General features: G+C 35.0%; 1 protein-coding gene across 12 annotated transcripts in view; it reads left to right on the top strand.

Annotated features, from left to right (window-relative positions):
• Nucleotides 1-22,634, top strand: part of CAMK2D (calcium/calmodulin dependent protein kinase II delta) — a 286,575-nt gene that overhangs the window by 79,127 nt on the left and 184,814 nt on the right. For all 12 annotated transcript variants that reach the window (XM_074341875.1, XM_074341857.1, XM_074341851.1 and 9 more), the window contains exon 3: nt 11,141-11,200. In XM_074341875.1, coding sequence (XP_074197976.1) covers nt 11,141-11,200 — 60 coding nt within the window. The remainder of the gene's footprint in view (nt 1-11,140; nt 11,201-22,634) is intronic.

A 22,634-nucleotide genomic window follows, 5' to 3' on the forward strand; every position in this document is an offset into this window, starting at 1 on the left:
TGTGGTTGGTCACTCAGGACTGATGTAATATAAGATATGTATGGCTTTTTAATGACTAGTTTTAGTAGTATAAATGAGTTCTATTTACTTAAAGAAGAAAATTAATATTATACATTTTGTGAAGTGGTGTGTGGTTTTTTATGTTTAGAATTTAAACAAGAATGTATCTTCCAGTTTTGTTTTTTTGTAAGTATAATGAGTATGGAGCCAGGTTTAGTAGGCCCTGAAGCTTATGCAATTTGGGACATTCTAAATAAAGGAAAATAAAATTACAAATACAAAATTAAACACAAAAGTAAATATATACTTAGAATGAAAATACTCACAAGAAATTATAAATTATAAATTTTTAAAGCTGACAGATATGCAGAGCACAACAAAATTCAGAAAAATAGCAAGAATAAACATTGCTCTTCCTTCTCTGTGCACACACTGTGGGGTGAACTCTAGTACAAGTTTATATCATGGGCCCACCTCTGGGCAGGCTGGGCTGCGGGCGTCTTCCGGAAGTGTTCCCACATTGAGATAACTAGCAATAAAATAAAGGAAAAAAAAAATATAAACGTACCAAGAAGTGTCTATGAACTAGGTAAATGTATTATTAAATCCAAACAAAACTGTATTTTCAACTAAACTTCCCCTTAGCTAGATCTCAAAAATGTTCCTGGCCACTTCGATGTCACTCAGCAGAGGGGAAGTGTGACAGAGGGGAAGAGGGAGTGGGGAAAAAATAATGATTGTAACTGATGGTGTTAAAATATCTAGATTTGCACATTTTATGAAAACACATGCTTATATAGCTGAGATCCTTTCAGTGGCCTGTGCCTCTGGAAGGGCCTGAAGTTAGCTTCGCAGTTACCTCTGAGGGCAACTCATTCACAGAAAAAATAGATGACTGAGTGTTCCAGATGCTTAGAGGAACCATAAAAGTCCGTATTTCTTACATCTCTTTCCTACATTCTTCTAAATTATTATCCGAAGTTACTCTTTCATTTCTATTTTTAATATTAAACTACACAGGAAAAATTTCCTGTGAAAAACTACATAAACATTTTATATTTTTCACATTTTGAATAAATTGTGTGTACTGATTATTAGAAAAACATATTTAAGAACAGCAAAATTTGTTTACCACAATAAGAAAAGCTAAAAATAATAGCAAGTCACTGAAGTACATGCTCTCTTGTGTTACTACGCAACTGCCATAAACCATCTGGGCCACTGGAATCAAATGGTCAAGAGTGGATTGTATATGCTTTGTTTCCGTACTGGGTCCTTTTAGTCTCTAGGTAGTCAGTTTGAGAGATTAATACATGTCTCAAGTAATTTGGCTCTATTTTGCTTAATCAGGAAAGAAAACTCTGGCAAATCTTTCCAAAACAAGTAAAATTAACACCTGGAAAGAGGAGTATAGAACAAATTGTGGAGACAGAGGGCAGAATGACATATTATACAAAATTTATCTCACACCTCTTTACAGGAGTATAATTAGACTATTTTAAAAAATTTGTATGGATTAAATTATTGATGTACACTTAACATAAAGATATAGATAAATGGAAATATCTTTAATTCTTAATATGCACCATCTAATAGCATCATAAATTACTCCTATAAGGATTTGTTTTTTCTATTAACAATCACTTAAGACATAATAGTTTAAAATGGCACTATTGACAGACATCTATTCTGTGTGAACTCTTCAGTCTGACACCTTGTGTTCTAAATGTCATCTTGGAAAGTTTTGCTTTCCTTCTGTGGACAATTCTTTTGTGTGTGTATGTGTGTGTGTGTTTTTATTGAAGTACAGTCAGTTTACAATGTTGTTGTCGGTTTCTGGTGTACAGCATAATGCTTCAGTCATATGTGAACATGCATATATTCATTTTCATATTCTTTTTCACAAGTTACTGCAAGATATGGAGTATAGTTCCCTGTGCTATACAGTATAAACTTGTTGTTTTTATATATATATTAGTATCTGCAAATCTCAAACTCCCAATTTAACCCTTCCCACATCCTTCCCCTCCTGGTAACTGTAAGTTTGTTTTCTATGTCTGTGAGTCTGTGTCTGTTTTGTAAATAAGTTCATTTGTCTTTTTTTTTTTTTTTTGATTCCACATATAAGTGATATAATATGGTATTTTTCTTTCTCTTTCTGGCTTACTTCTCTTAGAATGATGATCTCCATGGATGGGTAAAATCCATCCATGTTGCTGCAAATGGCATTATTCTTTTTTATGGCTGAGTAGTATTCTGCTGTATAAATATACCACAGCTTCTTTATCCTGTCATCTGTTGATGAACTTTTAGGTTGTTTCCATGTCTTGGCTATTGTATATAGTGCTGCTATGAACATTGGGGTGCATGTATCTTTTTGACTTAAGGTTCCCTCTGGATATATGCCAGTGAGATTGCTGGATCATATCGTAAGTCTATTTTTAGTTTTTTCAGGAATCTCCATACTGTTTTCCATAATGGCTGCACCAAACTACATTCCTGCCAACAGTGTAAGAGGGTTCCCTTTTCTCCACAGTCTCTCCAGAATTTATCATTTGTGGACTTTTGAATCATGGTCATTCTGAATGGTGTGAGGTGATTCCTCATTGTAGTTTTGATCTGCATTTCTCTGATAATTAGCGATATTGAGCATTTTTTTCATGTGCCTATTGGCCATTTGTATGTCTTCATTGAAGAATTGCTTGTTTAGGTCTTCTGCCCATTTTTGGATTGGGTTGTTTGTTTTTTTGTTATTAAGTTGTATGAGCTATTTATATATTCTGGGAATTAAGCCCTTGCCATTCTCACCTTTCACAAATATTTTCTTCCATTTCGTAGGTTGTCTTTTTGTTTATGGTTTCCTTTGCTGTACAAAAGCTTACAAGTTTAATTAGGGCCCATTTGTTTATTTTTGCTTTTATTTCTATTGCCTGGGTAGACTGCCCTAGGAGAGCATTGCTGATGTTTATATCAGATAATGTTTTGCTTGTGTTTTCTCCTAAGATGTTTATAGTGTCTTGCTGTGGACAAGTCTTGACCATGGTCAACTGCAGGGACTTGTCTTGGCTATCTGCCTGTTCTGGATACCTCCCTCCTGTTCTTATGCTTCCTGGTTTGCTCCTCATGATGGAATCCTCTGCGGACCCTCATAGTACTGGTTTCCTTCTCTAGAACCTATAGTGACTGATATCATTGGCAGAATGATAGATACTCAGGCAGGCAGAGGCACCCCTCTGAAAGGGAGACAGCAATGCCATCAGGGGCTGTAGACCCAGAAGGAGAGCTGGCTAAGGTCACCTGTTGCTACAAGGGCCATAAGCAAGGCTTTCTGCCCATCTCCCTTTATCAACTAGAGGAAAGCAACATTCTCATTTCCAGTGCTCTGTGCCTGTGCTCTACACAGTTATGCTCCTGCTCCCTCTTTCAAAGGATACCAGCTCAGTTCAAATTCCTTAGCCCCTCAATGAGAGCTAGTGAGGGGCCAAGAGATGTCCTAAGACTTCTGTTAGGTCTGAACAGTGTTCCCATCTCCTCACTCCATTTTTGGTAGCTATGTAGATATTCTATATAATCAGATACTAAACAAACAGTTTTATGGAAGTATTTTATGTAAATTAATGTTTACTATTGTTTACAATTTTAAAAGGTCTATAACATTGTATTCTTGTTTAAATTGCTGCGGAACCAGGAGCCTTATAAGATAGGGATTTTGTTTTACATTTGCGTAATTTTATTTAAAGCATTATTTTCATAGAAGATATAATGTCATGTGTCTTAGTGAATGCCATTATTGTGGTGGAAGAGAGAAGATATTTCTCCTGTAGGACAACATAAGAATGGTGACATCAAGTTTCACTGCTTATTCCTTTACAGATCTAGGAAGTATGCGAAATATATTATCTGCCAGCTCCCTCTTAAACAATATTATATGATAATTTATCTATCAGAATGGCATTTATTTTGGATATGTGAAATGATGAATAAAAGAGTATCACTAGTTTGTATATAACTGGTTAATTTGAAGGTTTTTCATTTAGATAAAAATTTTTCTGTATTCTTATTTCTGAGCTATTTAGAGTGTACCATAGAATTGAATAACTACGAGTTTTTGTCCAGATTTTACTATACTGATTTTGTCTCTTTCTGACCACTGATAATCAGTGATTTCCCCACTATTTCAGTTATCAAAGGCCTGAATAATATAATCATATGATTTTATGGAAAATATGTTTTCATAATATATTATAGTGCATATAAAATGAGTAATACTTGATGGAATTGATACACTTTTTAATGTATGTTTTACAGATCTAGTTCTTTTAAAGTTGAACAGATTTTTAGTAACAATAATGATGATATTGATTACAATTTATTGATTTTATACTTTGTTCCAGGTACAGTGCCTGGTGCTAGGTAGCTTATGTTCATTTTATAGAAGAATCTTTTGAGAGGTCAAGGAACTTTGACACCTAGCTAATAGTAACTGGTGGAACCAGATAGCAACTCTTGTCTGCTCCGCTCCAAAACCTGAGATATCGCCATCCCTCCAGGATATTAGTGGGCAGCAGAATAATGGAGAGTGACCAACACCTGATGTCAGGAAGAATCTGGGTCAAATACATAGTTTAAAGAATCAGTTTTATGGTATGGATTAAACATAGTTCAAAATAAATGGGTAAAGTGAAAGTATAATATTTATTAATTTAAAGAACCTTTTGTTAAATGAATATGATAGCTTTAAATCCATACATATCATGCTCAGGTCTGTAATGAAGTGAACCTTTAAATAGTTCCTTCTAACTCATAATCTGGTTTTAAATGTGACCTACTTTAAATGGACAGAAGTTATATTCCTACCAGAGAAAGGCCTCATTCAGCTAAAAGTAATTTTTCTAAGAAGAAAAATGTGTTCAGAATGTAATCCCAAAACCTGCAGGAGTAGGATCTCTATATAGGTAGCCATATTATAGTGCTCTAGAATCTGTACACTAAAGACTGTGCCTTTTATTCAGAGATCACTTTAGGTTCTCACTGGCAGGCTGTGATTATTGTATATTTTTATATCCTTGCTGGAGAAACTCAAAGCAGCAAAAAAAGAAGAAAAAAAAAAGTATGAAGAATAGAAAAGGCATAATAAACAACCACAGCAACAGACAACAAATGTGCGGTAGTTTAGGTCTATTTTGTTTACTCTTCCCTCTTCTGAGAATGAATAACCAGCCAGCTTTGGTTTTAGATGGGGAACAGGGGAGCTTCTTGCTTTAAAGTGTAGTTTCTTAGAAGCCCAACAAATGTGAAAAAAGTTGAGAATCAAGTGGGGCTGGTTGCAGTGCAGAAGCCAGAGAAGCAGCTTAAAAAAGGTGGCTCTGAGGCATTGATCTCACACTAGAGCCTAGGGCCAAGGGAGAACCCAGGAGACAGGAGCAGGAAGGCAGCGGCTTAAGCTGGGAAGCAGGAGGCCAGCAGAACAAAAATTAATGGTGGAGCTGGATTTTAAACTTTGCATTTTCATGGGCCGCATGGCTGACTCCTCCATAATTTCTGTATAGGATAATTTTAGGGCTGGGGATCTGTTTTAAGGGAGGGGGAGCTAGAAGAATTAAGTTCTCTTGGTGTAGCAAAGCCATGTCTCCTTAGGCTGTATGTTTACACTCGTCTGTGTGGGTATGTGTTTGTGTGTGTGTGCCCACACTGCTGGGGAGAGGTGGTAAGTGACCAATTCTGACAGAAAGCCAAACTCCCCACCCTGCCCAAACCATCCCTTGGCATCTCCTACACTGACAATGTGATTCCTCATGGAGAGATAGGGGGCAGACTGGATCACAGGGCAGCGACCTGTGGGCTTTTACACCTCAGCAGCCTCTGAGGCCTTCCCTGAAACATAGCAGAGTAATAACTAAAGCTAATAATGATGAACCTGTGGCTTCAAAAAGATTAAATTACATCATCTATGCAAGAAAGCAACGACTATTAGATTCCCCCTACCTTTTAAAGCTTTGTCATTGACAGTGCGGGGGGGAGTTACTTTTGAAATTAACTTACTGATAAAAGCTCATTCCTTGATGCTGCCAGATAAATAAGTTGTTGCTTTATGTAGCTTTAATGATACTTCTATTGCTTTATGAAAGTGATTCAAGGCTAGCATTTTAATTTTATTTGTGATCAGAGTTATTTTGCATAAAGATTAGAATTAGATTGGGAACAGGAGTGAAGGATTTATTTCATTAGGTCCAAATTTGTGTTTTCCACCTCATTTGCAATAAAATATCTTATTAAGTTAGTAATAACCAAAAATACCTTAAAGCTAGGAAGAAATAAATACATTTTCTCAAAATTCTCAGAAACTGTTTTAAAATCCAGAGTTCTCTGTCCTGGGTAATACTATTCCCTACTGATTTTGTGTCAAAACTGAATGATAGTATATTTTCCTTAAGGCATTTTTATACGGTAGGTCTTCAACCATGTATCACTAACAGCATGTACCTTATCAGACTTGACAAGATTGCAGCCTGCAGGGTTATACTTTTATTCATACAGCATTGTGGACTTGAGTTTCACAGGAGATGAATAAAGTCAAACTATTATAGATTGAGTACTTTAATAAATATGAAATGATAAATGAAACTGGTTCTACACTAGCTGCAGGGTGTGGGGATGATAAAAGGAAATCTTCAGATGGTAATAAACAGTATTATGGATGTCTTTCTTGCCTTTTGTGGTCTGTTTTGGCCTCTTACCATTGTAGTTGTGATCGCTGGGAATGGTGAGGGTAGGGTGTATGATTTTTGTTGCCCAGTCAGTTAAAAGTGAAGGGAATTTTAAATGTAAAACTAACTCCATCTCTTTAGCAGGATAAATACAGAAGTATGCTTTTGGTAATAATAGGCACTTAATCACTCCTCCTCACCTACCTACTTCCTCTAAAGTCATGAACTTGATGTTGAATGTGAAACATACAGGCAATATGTATTTCCATTATTGCTAAATTCTGATTTTAATGAAAACTTTAGTTCTATCATCTTGTTTGGGATGTCAAAACATGCCCCAGTGGAAGAGTGCAGATGCCTTATGATTCATAAGAGATCTCTAAGTTATGTAATTGTGTGTAAGAGAAAGTAAGTGAAGCTGCTTATCAGAGAGAAGCTCATGAAAACATCAGTGCTTATAGTCAGATGTGGCACAAAACCTCTAAGATGGCCCCGATGACCCTTGCTTCCCCTTTCCTTATATAATTACTTCCCCTTAAAGTGGGCCAGCTTAGTGACCTGCTTTTAACAATCAGATATGAGAAGTGTGGTGGGGTGTCACTTCTGTGATTGGGCTAGACAAGGTAGTGACTTCCCTTTTGCTAGCAGACTCTTGCTTTTGGTGGCTTTGATGAAGCAAGTTGTTGCTGGCACGTGGCAAGCAAGTTGAGGGCAGCTTCTAGCCCATGGCCAGCTAGGGGCTAAGGCCCTCATATCACCAGCTCTTGAGGAATTAAGTACTGTCACCAACTCGACAGGCTCAGAAGCAGATCCCTCCCAGTCTGGACTTTACATGAGACCCCAAACCTGGCTAATACCTTCACTGCAGCCTTGTGAGAGGCCTTAAAGTCAAGAGCTCAGTTAAAGTATGCCTAGGTTCCTCACCCGCAGACAATGCAAGGTTAAAATTGTGTATTGTTTTAAGCTTCTAAGTTTGTGGCAATTCATTATATTGCAATAGAAAACTAGTACTTAGGTCTGTTAGTTTGCAGGGAGGCCATAACAAAGTTTCATAGACTGGGTGACTTGAATGACAGGTATTTCTTTTTATATGTGTTGACACTTGTACATGTGATGCAAAATCAATAGTGGATAAAATTGCTGAGACCTTTGCCTGAATCAGAGCAGTGGTATCAGACTGTACTATTGGACTCTGTATTTTTCAGCAACATGCACTCATAGACCCCCTCATCGCAAGAGCTCATTTCACTTCAGATTGTCCTTGATGAACCAATTAAAATTGTTACTGTTATTAAACCTTTGATCACACAACATTCTGCATGACTCAACAGGAAGAATGCAAAGAGCACCTCTACTCCACATCAGAGTACAATTATTAGCTCAAAGAACACTTGTACCTGCACATTTGAGGTTTGTTTGAGTTTGAAGATGAACTAGCTACTTCTTCATGAAACACCATTTTTACTTGAAATAACTGAACAACTAGCTGTGATTATTCAGATTTAGGTTTTTGACAGGCATTTTCTCAAAAATGAACAAAGTGATCCTGTCATTTCAAGAACAACTGACAGCATTTATTGCTAATAACACAATTCTGGCTTTCAAACAAAATTGGAATTTTGGAAAACTTGTATCTGCCCACGAAACCTAGACTGATCCCTAAATTTAAAGAATGTTCCGATGAGATTAGTGGTGATATTAACAACTTACTTTTCTGATAGTGTATAATGAAACGTGGCAACATTTGCAAGAACTATATAACTTATTGAACTGATATTTTCCAAATGACCGCTGTGTCATGTTATAAAATTATGCCTCAGTAGAAGACTCCACGTGCAAGGAGGAGCAGTGGATTTTAATGTGGCAGAGTAAAAATTTTATATTAGAAAATATAGTGTTGAAAATAAATTTGAAGTTCATAACTTCATTGATATGATTCATAAAGTTTATTAATAAGGTTTCAGATTTCACATGGCAACTAACCTTTAAGAAACTACCATTTGTTGAGTTTTGGTATAATATTAAAGAATAACATGCACAATTATCTATTATAATACTTCCTTCTTGTCCAACTCTGTGTCCTTGTGAGTCAGATTGTCTTTATACACTTCACCCAAACAACATCTTGCAGCGTATTGAATATAGAAGCAGACATAAGAATTCAGCTGTCCTCTATTAAGCCAGACTTCAAAGAGATTGCAAAAATGCAACAGTGTCACTCTTCTCACTTTTTTTTTTTGGAAGGGGGAGAGGAATATAGTATTTTTCATGAAAAATATGTTACTATGCTGGTGTTGGAAAATCAGCATTTTGCTGCCATCATAATAAAGATTGGTTCAGGCAAGAATCATCACTGAATGCTAAACCTAGAGGGAAATTTTGATGAGGAACAGGATGTTTTCATGGTTTTCAAATATCTTCCCATATACTTACTAGTTACAGAGGAAAAAATTTTAAAACAATAATTATTTAGCAGGGAAATTTCACAGCACTTTGACCTGGTGATCCAAGCTATCACTTTTGAGGGGCAGTTGGACAATGTGTACCTCTAGATGTGACAGCCTGAGAAGGATAATGTGCTAGCTGAGAATGCATAGCCTCAGTCACATCACGAGGAAACACTTGACAAAACCAAAATGAGAAATATTCTTTTTAGGAAATAGACATGATGATATTCTTCAAAAATGTCAGGTCCTAAAAGACACAGGAAAATGATGGAAATATTCCAGATTAAAAGAGCAAAGGAGAAGTGACAACTAAATGCCATATCTGACCCTAGACTGGAGCCTATATTAAAAGGAGAAAAATCCTACAAAGGACATCATTGTCTTAAATTGACAAAATTTGAGTAAGTGCGATAGATTAAAGTATTGTATCAATGTTAAATTTGCTAAAGTTGATAACTACTATGATTGTAAGAGAATATCACAATTCTTAGTAATATACACCGAAATGTTCAGGGTAACTTCCCTTCGAATGGTTCAAAAAAGTTATTTTAGGTATAAATATACATTTATATGTTTATATATACCTGTGTATCAATTAGATAAATATATGTTTACAATTACATGAATTACAGGGAGGGAGAGAGCATAAATGATACAAAATGAGTAAAATATTAATGTAGCTGAATAAAGAGTACACAGGTGTTTTTTGTACTATTTAAATTTTCTGTAAGTTTCAATTGTTTTCAAATGAGAGTTTAAAAATTAAATGTAGTGACTTATGTTAATATAATGGGTTCATTGTTTTTAAGTGAATTAATATAAATTTACATTTTTTTCTCAGTTTTATTTCTAATAGAATAAACATTGAGAGATCTAATCCAGATAAAGGTTTTTTGAGGTCCCTGATAATTCTCAAGAGTATTGAGGGGTTCTGAGACCACAGAGTTTGAGAACCATTAGCATAAACTGTGTATGGGGTGGTTAGGTAGGTGTCCCCCTCATTCTCTAAAGACTGTTTCATGACAGTATTTAATGTGAGCAGATTTGGTAGATGTCACTTACTAATTTTGTAATCTAGGGCAAGTCACTTAACCTCTGCCTGCCTTAGTTTTTGTATTTGTAAAATAGAGATAATAATATTGCCTATATTAGAGGGCTATTATAGGGTCTAAATCAAGTTCTGTATATAAACGCTTACAACTAAGGACCACTCCATAGTTCTGTTCTTTTTGGCAACATGTGTTTCTCCTGTGTTCGTGCCTCTTTCTGCCATTGATTTTGTGTTTTGGGTAGTGCTTTTGGCTACAATTATGTGTACAGGAACTACCATAAAGAAACCAAAGAAGAGTATCAGGTAGTTACAGTGGTCTACTCCCCTTCAAAGAAATGGTTAGGGAAACAGAAAAGGGTGGAGATGAGCAAGCAATTTAGGGTTTGGGGGAGTCCTTGGTATAAGGAAAAGCGTCACACACCCAAGAAGCTGGACCAACAATTGTATGAAGAGGGGTTGATAGAAAATATGACGGGACAGGGAACACGTCATTGTTAAGGATAAACTGTAATTAACCCTGTTTAGCACTGGTTCCATTGGTGTTCCAATTGCCAGATATATATCCTTTGCTTAAATGTGTGTCTATATTGGCTTCTTTAAGTTGTTATAACATGATATACATAGGGTAAAGAAAGAATACTATTCTTTGGTGCCATTTTCTCTTGTCCCCAGCCCACATCTAAATTCAGCTCTATTCTGTACCTCACTCTATCAAGCATCAAGTCAATAAAAAAAAAAGATAATTAGACTGTCAAACTATGTTGTGTTTACCTAATTCCAAATTCAAATGTTTACTTCTTAAAAACAAATCAAAAGATAAGTAAATGTAAAAGCTATGTCATTTTGATATGCTGTTTATTGCCTTTTAATCTTTTTATTTTGGCTAAATGTTGTGATTCATTTTTCTGTTTTTGTTTTTTTTTTTCTTAAAACAGATCACCAGAAACTGGAAAGGGAAGCTAGAATCTGCCGTCTTTTGAAGCACCCCAATATTGGTAAGAAAATGTTTTCAGTATATTTTAAATATTAATTAGATTTTTATGTTCTGTATTTTTTGGTCACAATTAAAACTGTTAACTTAATAATCTAGAATATTTTCAAATAGGTTCCTGACTTTGTTCTTTGTTACATTAGATTCTTCAGAGTTTTTCAAAAAATAGCAGATCTTTCATAAGAATGGTTTAAAGATATAAGGCATCATTGGTTGAATAGTGCTTTTTTGTGTCTTTAAGGATTGTCAGCTGCTGCTACTGAAATATGGAGAGACAGAACTTCTGCCATTATGTTAGTCAGCTGCTACTTTTCATCTATCCTATTAAGTGTTTACTTCATAATTATTGATTCTCTTCCAGAAGCCAGTAAAAATATTTTGGAATATTTTCCCTCATGAATTATAAAATAGCATGATAATGTTCAAAATTTTAAAACATTGATAAATGTAAGAGAAATTGAAGAAAGAATCAGAGGAAAAGAAAATGCCATATTTTGTGACAATAATTTTGATTATTTTGGAAAAATGTTACTGTCCCAGGTCTGTCAGTTTTATTGGCAATCAAAGTTTTCTGATGTAAAAGGAAGTAAAGGAGTGCTAGTGCAGTAGAATTAGCAAAATCATTGACAAAGATTTATAGTTCTTTATTTTTATGTATAGAGCCATTCAGTTTCTATTCCTGCCTTGAAGTTTTTAGTATCCTGCATTTTGTAGGCACTTTTTAGGTTCTTAAGTGAATAAGTAAGCACAACCATGTTACTCTAAAGCATTAACAAACTAGCAGCTGTCTAAAGGGAACCTTCTGGTTTGTAGAGAGAACAAAACAACTCTGAAATGCAGATCTGCCTCTACTAGTATTTTATCCTGATAAAAGTCTGTGGCATTTCTTGGTTGGCTGTATTCTTTTGCTAGGGCTACTGTAGCAAAGTACCATAGATTGGGTAGCTTAAACAGAGAAATGTTTCCACAATTGTGAGAAAACAGAAGTTTGAGAGCAAGGTATGGGAAGAGTTGATTTCTTCTGAGGCCTCTCTTCTTGGCTTGTAGATGGCTGTCTTCTTGTGTTTTCACTTGGTCTTCCCTTTATATGCTGTCTCTGTTGTGATTTCTTCTTATATAAGGACACTAATAATAATTGGATTAGGATCTACCCTAATGACCTCATTTAACTTAATTACTCTTATAAAAACCCTACCTCCAATATAGTCCTATTCTGAGGGCACTGGGAGTTGGGATTTCAACATGAATTTTGGAGGGACATAGTTCAGTCCGTAATGTTGGCTAAAGAAAAATTATACACTATGACCCACTGTATAGTTCAAAGAGTACTTTGCTTGCTTAGGTTTAAGATAAAATGAAATCTTTGTTTACTGAACTTGTTATTCTTATGAAGGAAAGTGGGTTTTTTGCTTGTTTTGTTTTTAATCAGGATCCTTCTATGAAACTCAGTTTTTGTAGATAATGAAACTAGTTGCCTCCATTTCCTCTAGCGGACCAAAGTTAACCCAAAGACGCCCCAACTAAATCAAGAATGATTTTCATTTTGACACCCTATGCAAAATAACTTTACCAAAAAAAGGGGAAGTTGTACACTGGGAAAAATTCTAAGGTTTTATGACATAGCACCGTCAACACATTCTGACACAACAGAGAATAATTTTAGGGGTACATATCTACCGAGGTCATAACTCCTTGGTCACCTCGCTTGAGATTTTCTTCTCTCTCTCAAGATGTTTCAGGAGCACAAAAGCAACTGTGGAAATTTCAGGTCTTTGAACTCTCGGACCCTTTCTAACAGAAGAGATTTCTCTGTACTTCAGAGTATAAGTCACAGCTAGATTAAACTTCCAAGATACAATCTCAAAAATTGTGACAGTGGCAGATTCACTCATATTATTCATTCATTCAACAAATGAATATTCTGGGAATACAGTGGGAACACAGAGAGCAATATTCCTGCCCCCATGGAGCTGGCATTGTTGGGGTAGATAGACAGTAAATGAAGTAGAGGCTGTTAGATTGTGATAATTACCAGGAGAGAAAGAAAGCAGGGAAAGGAAATTGAGTGTATTGGGGGATTATGTTTTAAATAATTGGTCAGGATGACTTTATTGAGAATGAAATTTGAGTGAAAACCTAAAAGACAAGAGGAAGCCAGGAACAAACCATTGTGGAAGAGCTCAGGGAGAAAGGGTTGCAGGCAGAGGGAGCTTCCTGTGTTAAGGGAGGAGTACAGGGATCTGCCTGTGACCTGCCCTGGGTGAAGGCGAGTCAGATGACCTGAGATGAGTCAGAAGGGGAAGTAAATAAGGCTATGTAGGGCTTTATAAACCAAGTTAGAGCGTTTGGGTTTCACTCCGAGTGCAGTGGGAAGTCAGGAAGCAAGAAGATTGTGTCACAGTCTGATTTACTGTGTCTGCTGTGTGTGAAATGGATTGTAGTCACGTGAGCAGAGTCAGGGCTCATAGTGCTCCACCAGTTCATCAGAATCTAGTTTTTATCACTCACTCTAATGCCCTTGGCTCCATCTTCTTGGGTAAGAATTTCAATAGCTCCAGGGGGCTCTCTCTTCCGTGTGGTCCACGTGGTCTGTGAAAAGTGCTGTGCATCTTTTGGCTCAACAAATTTGGAAGTGCAGGCAGTTTCCTGAGGTGCGTCTGTTAATTAGCTTGTTTTTGATCATTATATTTATCTTTAATTTTAATAAAATGGCTTATTTTCCCTTGAAGTATAAACACATTTGTGGTAGACCAAACAGTTTGAACTGTATGTCAGCATATTTACTAAAGGGAAAACACCTTTAAGGTAGTGAAATTAAAGTAATAGCCAAATTGTTTTCAAAATTATTCTGCGTTTCCATTATTTCCATTATTTTTCCATTGTTTTCAAAATTATTCTGCTTGATCTTTGATAATCATTATTACTGAAGAATTGAAAGCTATGGTAAAAGCCAAATAGCTAAAAACAGTAAGGAACAACCAGGAAGATGGCAAAACACTCATTTAATTCAACTATGTAAATCTGAAAACAGTTCGACTAGGAAAAGAAGAGAGAGACTATCAAGAGCTTTGACCTGATGCATTTGATGTCCTAAGTGAGAAAATACCTACTTACCCTTTATTTTCGAGATCAGTATTTGAGACAACTTTGCAGTTGGTGGTATGAAAAATTTTGTTACTGGGTTATCCCATTCTCTAAAGACCTGAATTTACACTTTGTGTAAACTTTGGAAAGACCAAGACAATTTTTTGAAAGTTTGAAGAAACATTTATATTTGCAGAAGATCAGTTACCACCTTTTCAGGGTGAGCCTTTACTAATAAGGTTCAGTGAATCTCAGTAGCTAGAAAACCAAAGGAAGGGCTCTGTGGCCTTGAAATCTAGTCTGTATTAGTGTCCCAGGATTCCTTGTACAACGAATTCACCTTCTTGGTATCTTATCATATCTCTTAATGATTACAGCCTTTCTACCCCCTCTCAGCCACTATCCCAAAACACATAAACACCATCACTCATATATTATTATAAGGTGCAGTAGAAAATTAAAGACATAGTATTTACTGGAAAACTCTGTAGACTTGGTTGACTCCCCCTTTATTCTGCTTCTGACACTGATCTGTGAACTACTGAAGCACATCCCATGTGCTCATTAACTTCTGGCTATTCTCTTTGTAAAGCAGAGAAAGTACCAACTATTTTATTTCCTTCTGAGAGGTATTAGAGAATCAAATAATACATCTTATCTTGGTGAGGAATTAAACTTTGGAAGATATTTAATGTAAATAAACAACTGAATAAATTATTATGGAGCATTACTTACAAAGTACTACATAATTAATCATTTCTTATTTATTTTTAAATTATAGTTGATTTACAATATTATGTAACTTTGAAGTGTACAACATAGTGACTTACTATTTGAAGGTTATACTCCATTTGTAATTATTATAAAATATTGGCTATATTTCCCGTGTTTTACAATATATCCTTGCAGCTTATTTATTTTATTTGTGGTAGTTTGTTCCTCTTAATCTGCTACCCCTGTCATGCTTCCTCCTCCTCCCAACTTCCCATTGGTAACCACTAGTTTGTTCTCTATATTTGTGAGTCTGTTTCTGTCTTGTTATATTCACTAGTTTGTTTCATTTTTTAGATTTCTACATATAAGTGATATTTTACACTTAATTAGTCAAAGTTCTTAATGTTTAGTGCTTTCTTCCTGAGAGATATATACTCGGTAGTGGGAAAATATATTTTAGAAACTGTTATGTATTATATATATATGATATATACTGTCTATATGTAGTATTGTATATAATATATTATGTATAATCAGAATCATATTGCAAGACAAGAGATTTCGTAGATTATTTAGTACAAACTCTTAATTTTTTTGTTTTAGTAATTAAAGAAACTAAACTTTTCCAAATCTCTGTGATTGATCCAAAGTCACAATTCTTCAATGACACTGCCAAACCTAAATTCTTCATACCTTCTATATAATGAGGTAGTGATGTTTAGGGAACTTGACTTGCAACAGCAAGGTTGAAAAGACATTGGTATTCATGCTCCCTTTCGAGGAGAATTTTATTTTGAAGTTGTTTTTGATTCAAATCAGTCCTTCCCTTATATAGGATAAACATTAAGTTAAAAACTACTAATACTAATACCAGAAAAGGAAACTTTGTAAGCTTTAGAGAGCATAAGTAATACATTATATATTAACCCTAATGTGGAACCATTATCTTTCAGAAAAATGCTCCGATTGAACAAGTTTTATAGTTTGACATGTATATATAATACATGAAATTACATACACTGACAGGTTGAGATTAAAGAATATATGTAAAGGCTTTACTTTCTATATAAGCAGTTTTCCCATGCCTGTGAGTGATAATTTATGGCATATGGATTTATATAATTTCCTTTTCCTAAAATATAAAACTGGAAGAGCCCTTGGGAATTATCTAAGCCTGACATAGATTCTACAGCTAGAGATTGGAGGTGTCAGTAGAGAAGTAATATGCCCAAGTCCCATACAGACCTCCAAAGAGATGAAAAATGCACAACCTGCTTATTACCTCATTTTACATGTACGGTCTCTTCTTTTACCTGATCTTGGAGGCAGGTGTCATACTGTAGAGGTAATCTTTGAACCTCAATTTTATTTTATTTTTTAAGAAATGGAAAATTTTACTCAAGCCAAACTTGAGGATTATAACCTGGGAACAGCATGTCAGAAAGCTCAGAACTGTTCCTGAAGCTCAGTTTTAGATCTCCCTGGTCTTTGCAGAAATTTCTTGAATCAAATGTCATCCCTCTGTTTTTCATGAGACAAAATTCACAGTCATTTTTGTTTTTTCTTTTGTTTTTAACAAAATTTTACCATTTTGTTACACTCGGCATGCAGTCCTCTTACAGGTTCCTAGAATTTAGAAGGAAACCAATCCAATCACATTGTATGAGCTAAAACTCAGAAATGTTAATCTTAAATATTCCCAGTAGTTATCAAATGATTAAATTGCCTTAAATGGCTGTTGCTACAAGATTTCAGTTTTGAACCCTTTGAAAGAAAGAGTCACATGGGAAAGAACAGCTAGTGTAAGTAAATGTTAATTGATGTCCTGAGAAAACAAAATTAATGTTTTTATGAATGACAGACAAAAGTCTTTTTCAGCGTTGTGAGAAATTCAGCATTTCAAGAATGATGCTTAAACAGTTTTTCTCTGTGACCTTTTCCATTACTGACAGTTTTACCCAATATTCATAATAATTTTTAATTACACAGGAATATGTAATATTTGTTAAACAATTTTCCCCAGTGATTCTGCAACAAATAAAAGGTAATTTAGCACTATTCAGTAGTAAATAGCAAAGTATTCTTGTTTTATGTTCACATTTTAATTAAATCTCACCTCATTTTGTTGATTATTTGGTGTGAAGGCTAAATTGCTTCTTAGAATATCTCACTGTCTGCAGAATTGATTATCCTTTTCTAACAAATGTGAGAAAATATCACAAATTTCTTTTCTCCCAACAAGTAAATATTTTCAAAAATAGTCATCTATTCTAGCTTTTTCTTTTTTCTTTTGTTCGTTTAATATGGTGCCAGTCATGTACCCTTTACAATTCTTGGTGGAAAGTTAAATTCATAATCTTTAAGTAAACAACTTATTTAGTAGAAAGATAAAATATGGGTGTAAAAACTGTAAGTTCAAGATAATATTTTAAATTCTCTTTTAATTGGTGAGTTTGGATCTGAGTACATTTGTTATTGGTTCCTTTATAAATTTTTTTTTTCATATCAAATGAAAAAGTCAGTTTCTGAGTTACATTATAAGTAGGTGGATTTTACGTGAAATTAATAGAGAAAAATGATCCTATAACAAAGGACAGTTTGTGGTTTAGACTTAGTGGATAATGCATAATGTTGACTTGAGTGTATCGCCTGATTTTTATGCTAAACCTATTTGGTTTCCATTTTGTTTTCTCTTCCCTAGTTTCAGGGTGGAATTCTCTAACAGAGTATTTCAAGTTTATAATAGTTTCTTGGCCTCAGGAGTAAGCCCTTAACTAAAACTTGAAAGGAAAATAATTCTAAACATTACTAGCACCTTTTTCTTTCTTTGCTTTCTTTCTTTATTAGGGCTTGAGTTATATGGAATGTCCTCCCCACTCCCTGATCTCACCATGCGCAAGAACAGCTCATGTAGCCAGGAAGCTGTGAAAAGAGCTCAGGAATCTTTTAAGTTGCTTAAAAATCATTGCTCTTTTCCGTTAGTACTGTTAGCTTTGATAATAAAAATACATTTACATGTAGTAAGCTATTGTGTTAAGATTTGAAAATGGGCTACATAAAAGAAGAAAAATTAAGTTGAAATTCCAATGAATTTTGTCACTAGAATTAATAACAAGACTGTTACTGTGTTATCAGGCAGTGGACTAAGTGCTTCCCACGCATACCGTCTTTGAATCCTCAATACAAACAAATGCCGTTCTTATCTCCATTTTACAGACCACGAATCTAAAGCCCAAAGAGATTACACAGTGAACCCAAGTCAAACAGCTAGTAAGTGGTCTAGCTGGGACCTGCACATTCTAGGATCAGTCCATGCTCTTCAGTGTACACTCTGTTGCCTCCAGTTACTGTGTAACTGGATTACTCGCATTGTTTAGTAAGTAGAGAAAATAATCTAAAAATTTTATCAAGATTGGTTAAAATAACAGTAGACTGACATCCTTTCCTAGAGGTATTACATAATTTTACTATTTATCTTTAGTCTTTACTGCAGAGGGTTAATATCAGCATGAGATTATTGAAACACTGATAGCAAATACAGATACTATAGAACTAATTCTGTTTTTTTAATGCTTTTTTTTTATTGGAGTATAGTCTGTTACAATGTATCAGTCTCTGGTGTACAGCACAATGTCCCAGTCATACATACATGTATTCATTGTCATACTCTTTTTCATTAACGGTTATTACAAGATACTGAATATAGTTCCCTGTGCTATACAAAAGAAATTTGTTTTTTTAAAATCTATTTTTATATACAGTAGTTAATATTTGCAAATCTCAAGCTCTCAAATTTATCCCTTCCTAGGTACCCTCTTTCCCCCTGGTAACCATAAGATTGTTTACTGTGTCTGTGAGTATGTTTCTGTTTTGCAGATGAGTCCATTAGTGTCTTCTTTTTTCTTTTCTTAGATTCCACATGAGTGATATCATATGGTATTTTTATTTCTCTTTTTGGCTTACTTCACTTAGAATGTTGATCTCCAGGTCCATCCATCTTACTGCAAATGGCATTATTTTATTCTTTCTTATGTCTCAGTAGTATTCCATCTTATATGTATATACTACTTCTTTATCCAGTCCTCTGTCAGTGTACATTTAGGTTGTTTCCATGTCTTGGCTATTGCATATAGTGCTGCTATGAACATTGGGGTGCATGTAATTCTATTTTAATGATAATGATTTTTAGTATCTTAAAAGATTTTTCACTAAGTGGTCACATCTGACCCTGAATTAATTATTTACTTGCTAGACAAGACGGTCTTTTACTCTCTTCTCTTATTGATAAAGAAAATGATTGAAATATTTGTCAGAAAACAATGAAGATTAAGGAAACAAACCAACAACAGCAATTAACGTGATGTGTAATATGACAAAACAAACTTTATAAACTATTCTTTAAACTGCAGAAAAAGAATCAGGACAGAATACTTTTGGAATGTGAATTCTACTATCAGATGAACCCTCAGGTGGGCAAATATTTTTAAAACAACCATTATTGCTCATAGAGTACGTACAGGAGTACAGTTAAGAGTTTTGAAATAACTTTTGAAAGTGCAATTTAGAGTTTAATTGTAACATTTATTTCTAGCCTTTTATAATGCTTGCTGTGGTTTAGTTTGGTAGAAAAGTTGTCACTTTAGGAATAGTAGCTCTATGTTCCTATTATTTATATATTTGAAACCAGGAATTTGTTTTCTTTAAAAATGTCCCAAAGGTAGAAGTGTTTGCTCTTTTAATTTGATCTATAGTGCATCTGCTTAACAAAAACAATCCCGGATCTGATGAACTTGCCATGGAGAGATGATTTTGTCAGACTATTGTTTGATATATTAATTTTGTTGATTATTTAGTTTAAAAGGCTAATGGACTGTGTTGAAGGAAAGGAAATAGATACATACAGTAATATAACTTGAATTCTTCTCTTAAAATATTTTTTAGCATTTTGTATTTCAGTGGTCATAATATTTTCTATGAAATGACAGAAATATTAAATGAGAAGATTTTGTTCACATTATTGAAGTTCAGTAGTTCATTGTTCAAAGATTACTTTCAATTTTCAATAATGGATATACTGTGTAAGTGTTTTAACCAATGGCTTAGACTAAGAAGAAAAATTTCTGTAGCCTACAAAGCTAATCTCCAAGGAAGATGGCAATAATTTTTGTAAGTCCATTGTTTTGATGTATAGGAAGTTTTGTATTTCGTCCATTCTGTTCAGAAAATGAATAATTTTACTCATGAATATTCAGTTTGAATCTTACATTATGTAAACAGTTCCCTTGTAAGGATACTCATAATTGAGCCCCTTGAATATCAGTGGTTTGCATGTTCAGATGAATTTGGGTTAGATTATTTGTAAAAGCAAACAAACAGAAAAACCCCAAAGAATGTTTTGTTAATCTATTTTTTAAGAGCAAATCTCTTAACTTTAAAAATTGAAGTGGTGAAATAGTTTTTTACATTTTGATTAGCTCTGAAAATATTTCTCAAAAACCATTTAAAAATATTACAAAAAAATAGCGATTTGATTTCTTTCCATCTGTCATTTCCTTCTAATTTCTTAAATAATCATTACAAATTGTTTTTGTTATTTATTTTTACATTTTTTCATCAAGTAATAGTTATTTTACAATGTTGTGTCAAATTCTAGCATAGAGCACAATTTTTCAGTCATACATGAGTATGTATATATTCATTGTCACATTTTTTTTTCGCTATGAGCTACCACAAGATCTTGTATGTTTTTCCCTGTGCTATACAGTATAATCTTGTTTATCTATTCTGCATTTTAAAATTCCAGTCTGTCCCTTCCCACCGCCCGCCCCCTTGGCAACCGCAAGTTTGTATTCTATGTCTATGAGTCTGTTTCTGTTTTGTATTTATTTATTTTATTTATTTATAATTTTAGATTCCTCATATAAGCGATCTCATATGGTATTTTTTTTTCTCTTTCTGGCTTACTTCAGTTTCAATGACATTCTCCAGGAACATCTATGTTGCTGCAAATGGTGTTATGTTGTCGGTTTTTGTGGCTGAATAGTATTTCATCGTATAAGTATACCGCCGCTTCCTTATTCAGTCATCTGTTGATGGACATCTAGGCTGCTTCCATGTCTTGGCTATTGTAAATAGTGCTGCTATGAGCATTGGGGTGCAGGTGTCATTTCGAAGAAGGGTTCCTTCTGGATATGTGCTCAGGAGCAGGATTCCTGGGTCCTATGCTAAGTCTATTCCTAGTCTTTTGAGGAATCTCCATACTGTTTTCCACAGTAGCTTTCCTTGCTTCCCTCTCCCAGTGTTAATGATTTAGATGTCCTCTTTTACAATTTTGTGTTTATTCTTTTTGTAATTCATGGCAGTTATTTCCTTTCCAGTTATGAGTGTCTCATTTTTGTAGCATCCTGCTTCTTTTCCATTTAGAGTAGACCTGTCAATATGTCTTTTAGCATGGGTTTAGTGTTGCTAAACTCTTTTAGTTTTGCTTGTCTGTGAAGTTCTTTCTCTCTCCTTCTATTCTGAAGGATAGCCTTGCTGGATAGAGCATCCTAGGCTGCATCTTTTTTTCATTCAGGACTTTGGATATATCTTGCCACTCCCTTCTGGCCTGTAGTGTTTGTGTAGAGAAATCAGCTGAGAGCCTTGTGGGGGTTCCCTTGTAACTCACTCTTTGTTTTTCTCTTGCTGCCTTTAGGATCATTTCTTTATCCTTGACTCTGGCCATCTTGATTATGATATGTCTTGGTGTGAGTCTGTTTCATTTCTTCCTGTTTGGGACCCTCTGAGCCTCCTGTACTTGGATATCTGATTCTTTCTTTAGGTTTGGGAAGTTTTCAGTCATGATTTCTTCAAATACCTTTTCAATCCCCTTTGTTCTTTCTTTCCCTTCTGGAACCCCTATTATGCGTAGATTGGCATGCTTTATATTATCCCATAGGTCCCTTATATTGTTTTCATTGTTTTTTATTTGCTTTTCTCTCAGCTGTTCTGATTGGGTGCTTTCTGTTGTCCTGTCTTCTAGGGCACTTATTCGTTCCTCTGCATTATCTAGCCTGCTTTGTACAGCCTTTAGGTCAGCTCTCATCTCAGCAAATGAGTTTACTAATTCTACTTGGTTCTTCTTTATAGCTTCTATTTCATTTTTGACATATTTTATATCTCTAAGCACTATTTCTTTTAGTTCCTTCAGTACTTTGATCTCTCCTTTTTTGAAATCTTGATCTAGTAGGCCATCAATGTCTATTTCCTTGATTGAGCTTTCAGGGGATTTCTCTTGCTCTTTTAATTGGGAGTGGTTCCTCTACTTCTTCATATTGCTCATATCTCTCTGGCACTGTGGCTTAAGGAGTATCAGTTATCTAGTTCTCCTAGAGATGCTGTGCTCTTAATGATTTTATTGAGAGGTCTTTGTGTCTTTGCCCTGTTTCACGTACTCAGCTTGCTGTTTCCAGAGGCCCTCTGTTGGCGCCCTCATCTGTGCTGCTCTCAGTGGCTGTCAGCTAGCAGATCGTGCCCCCTCCCAACACTGGGTCAGGAGCTGAGCTCTTACCCAGAGGGTAGTTGGGTCACTCCCCCTCCTGATACCGCAGTCAGATGCTGCTCTCTGGGGAAGGCAGGTGGGCAGATCGTGCCCCCTCCCA

The sequence above is a fragment of the Camelus bactrianus genome, chromosome 2, assembly GCF_048773025.1.
Source record: "Camelus bactrianus isolate YW-2024 breed Bactrian camel chromosome 2, ASM4877302v1, whole genome shotgun sequence".
Lineage (NCBI taxonomy): Eukaryota > Metazoa > Chordata > Mammalia > Artiodactyla > Camelidae > Camelus > Camelus bactrianus.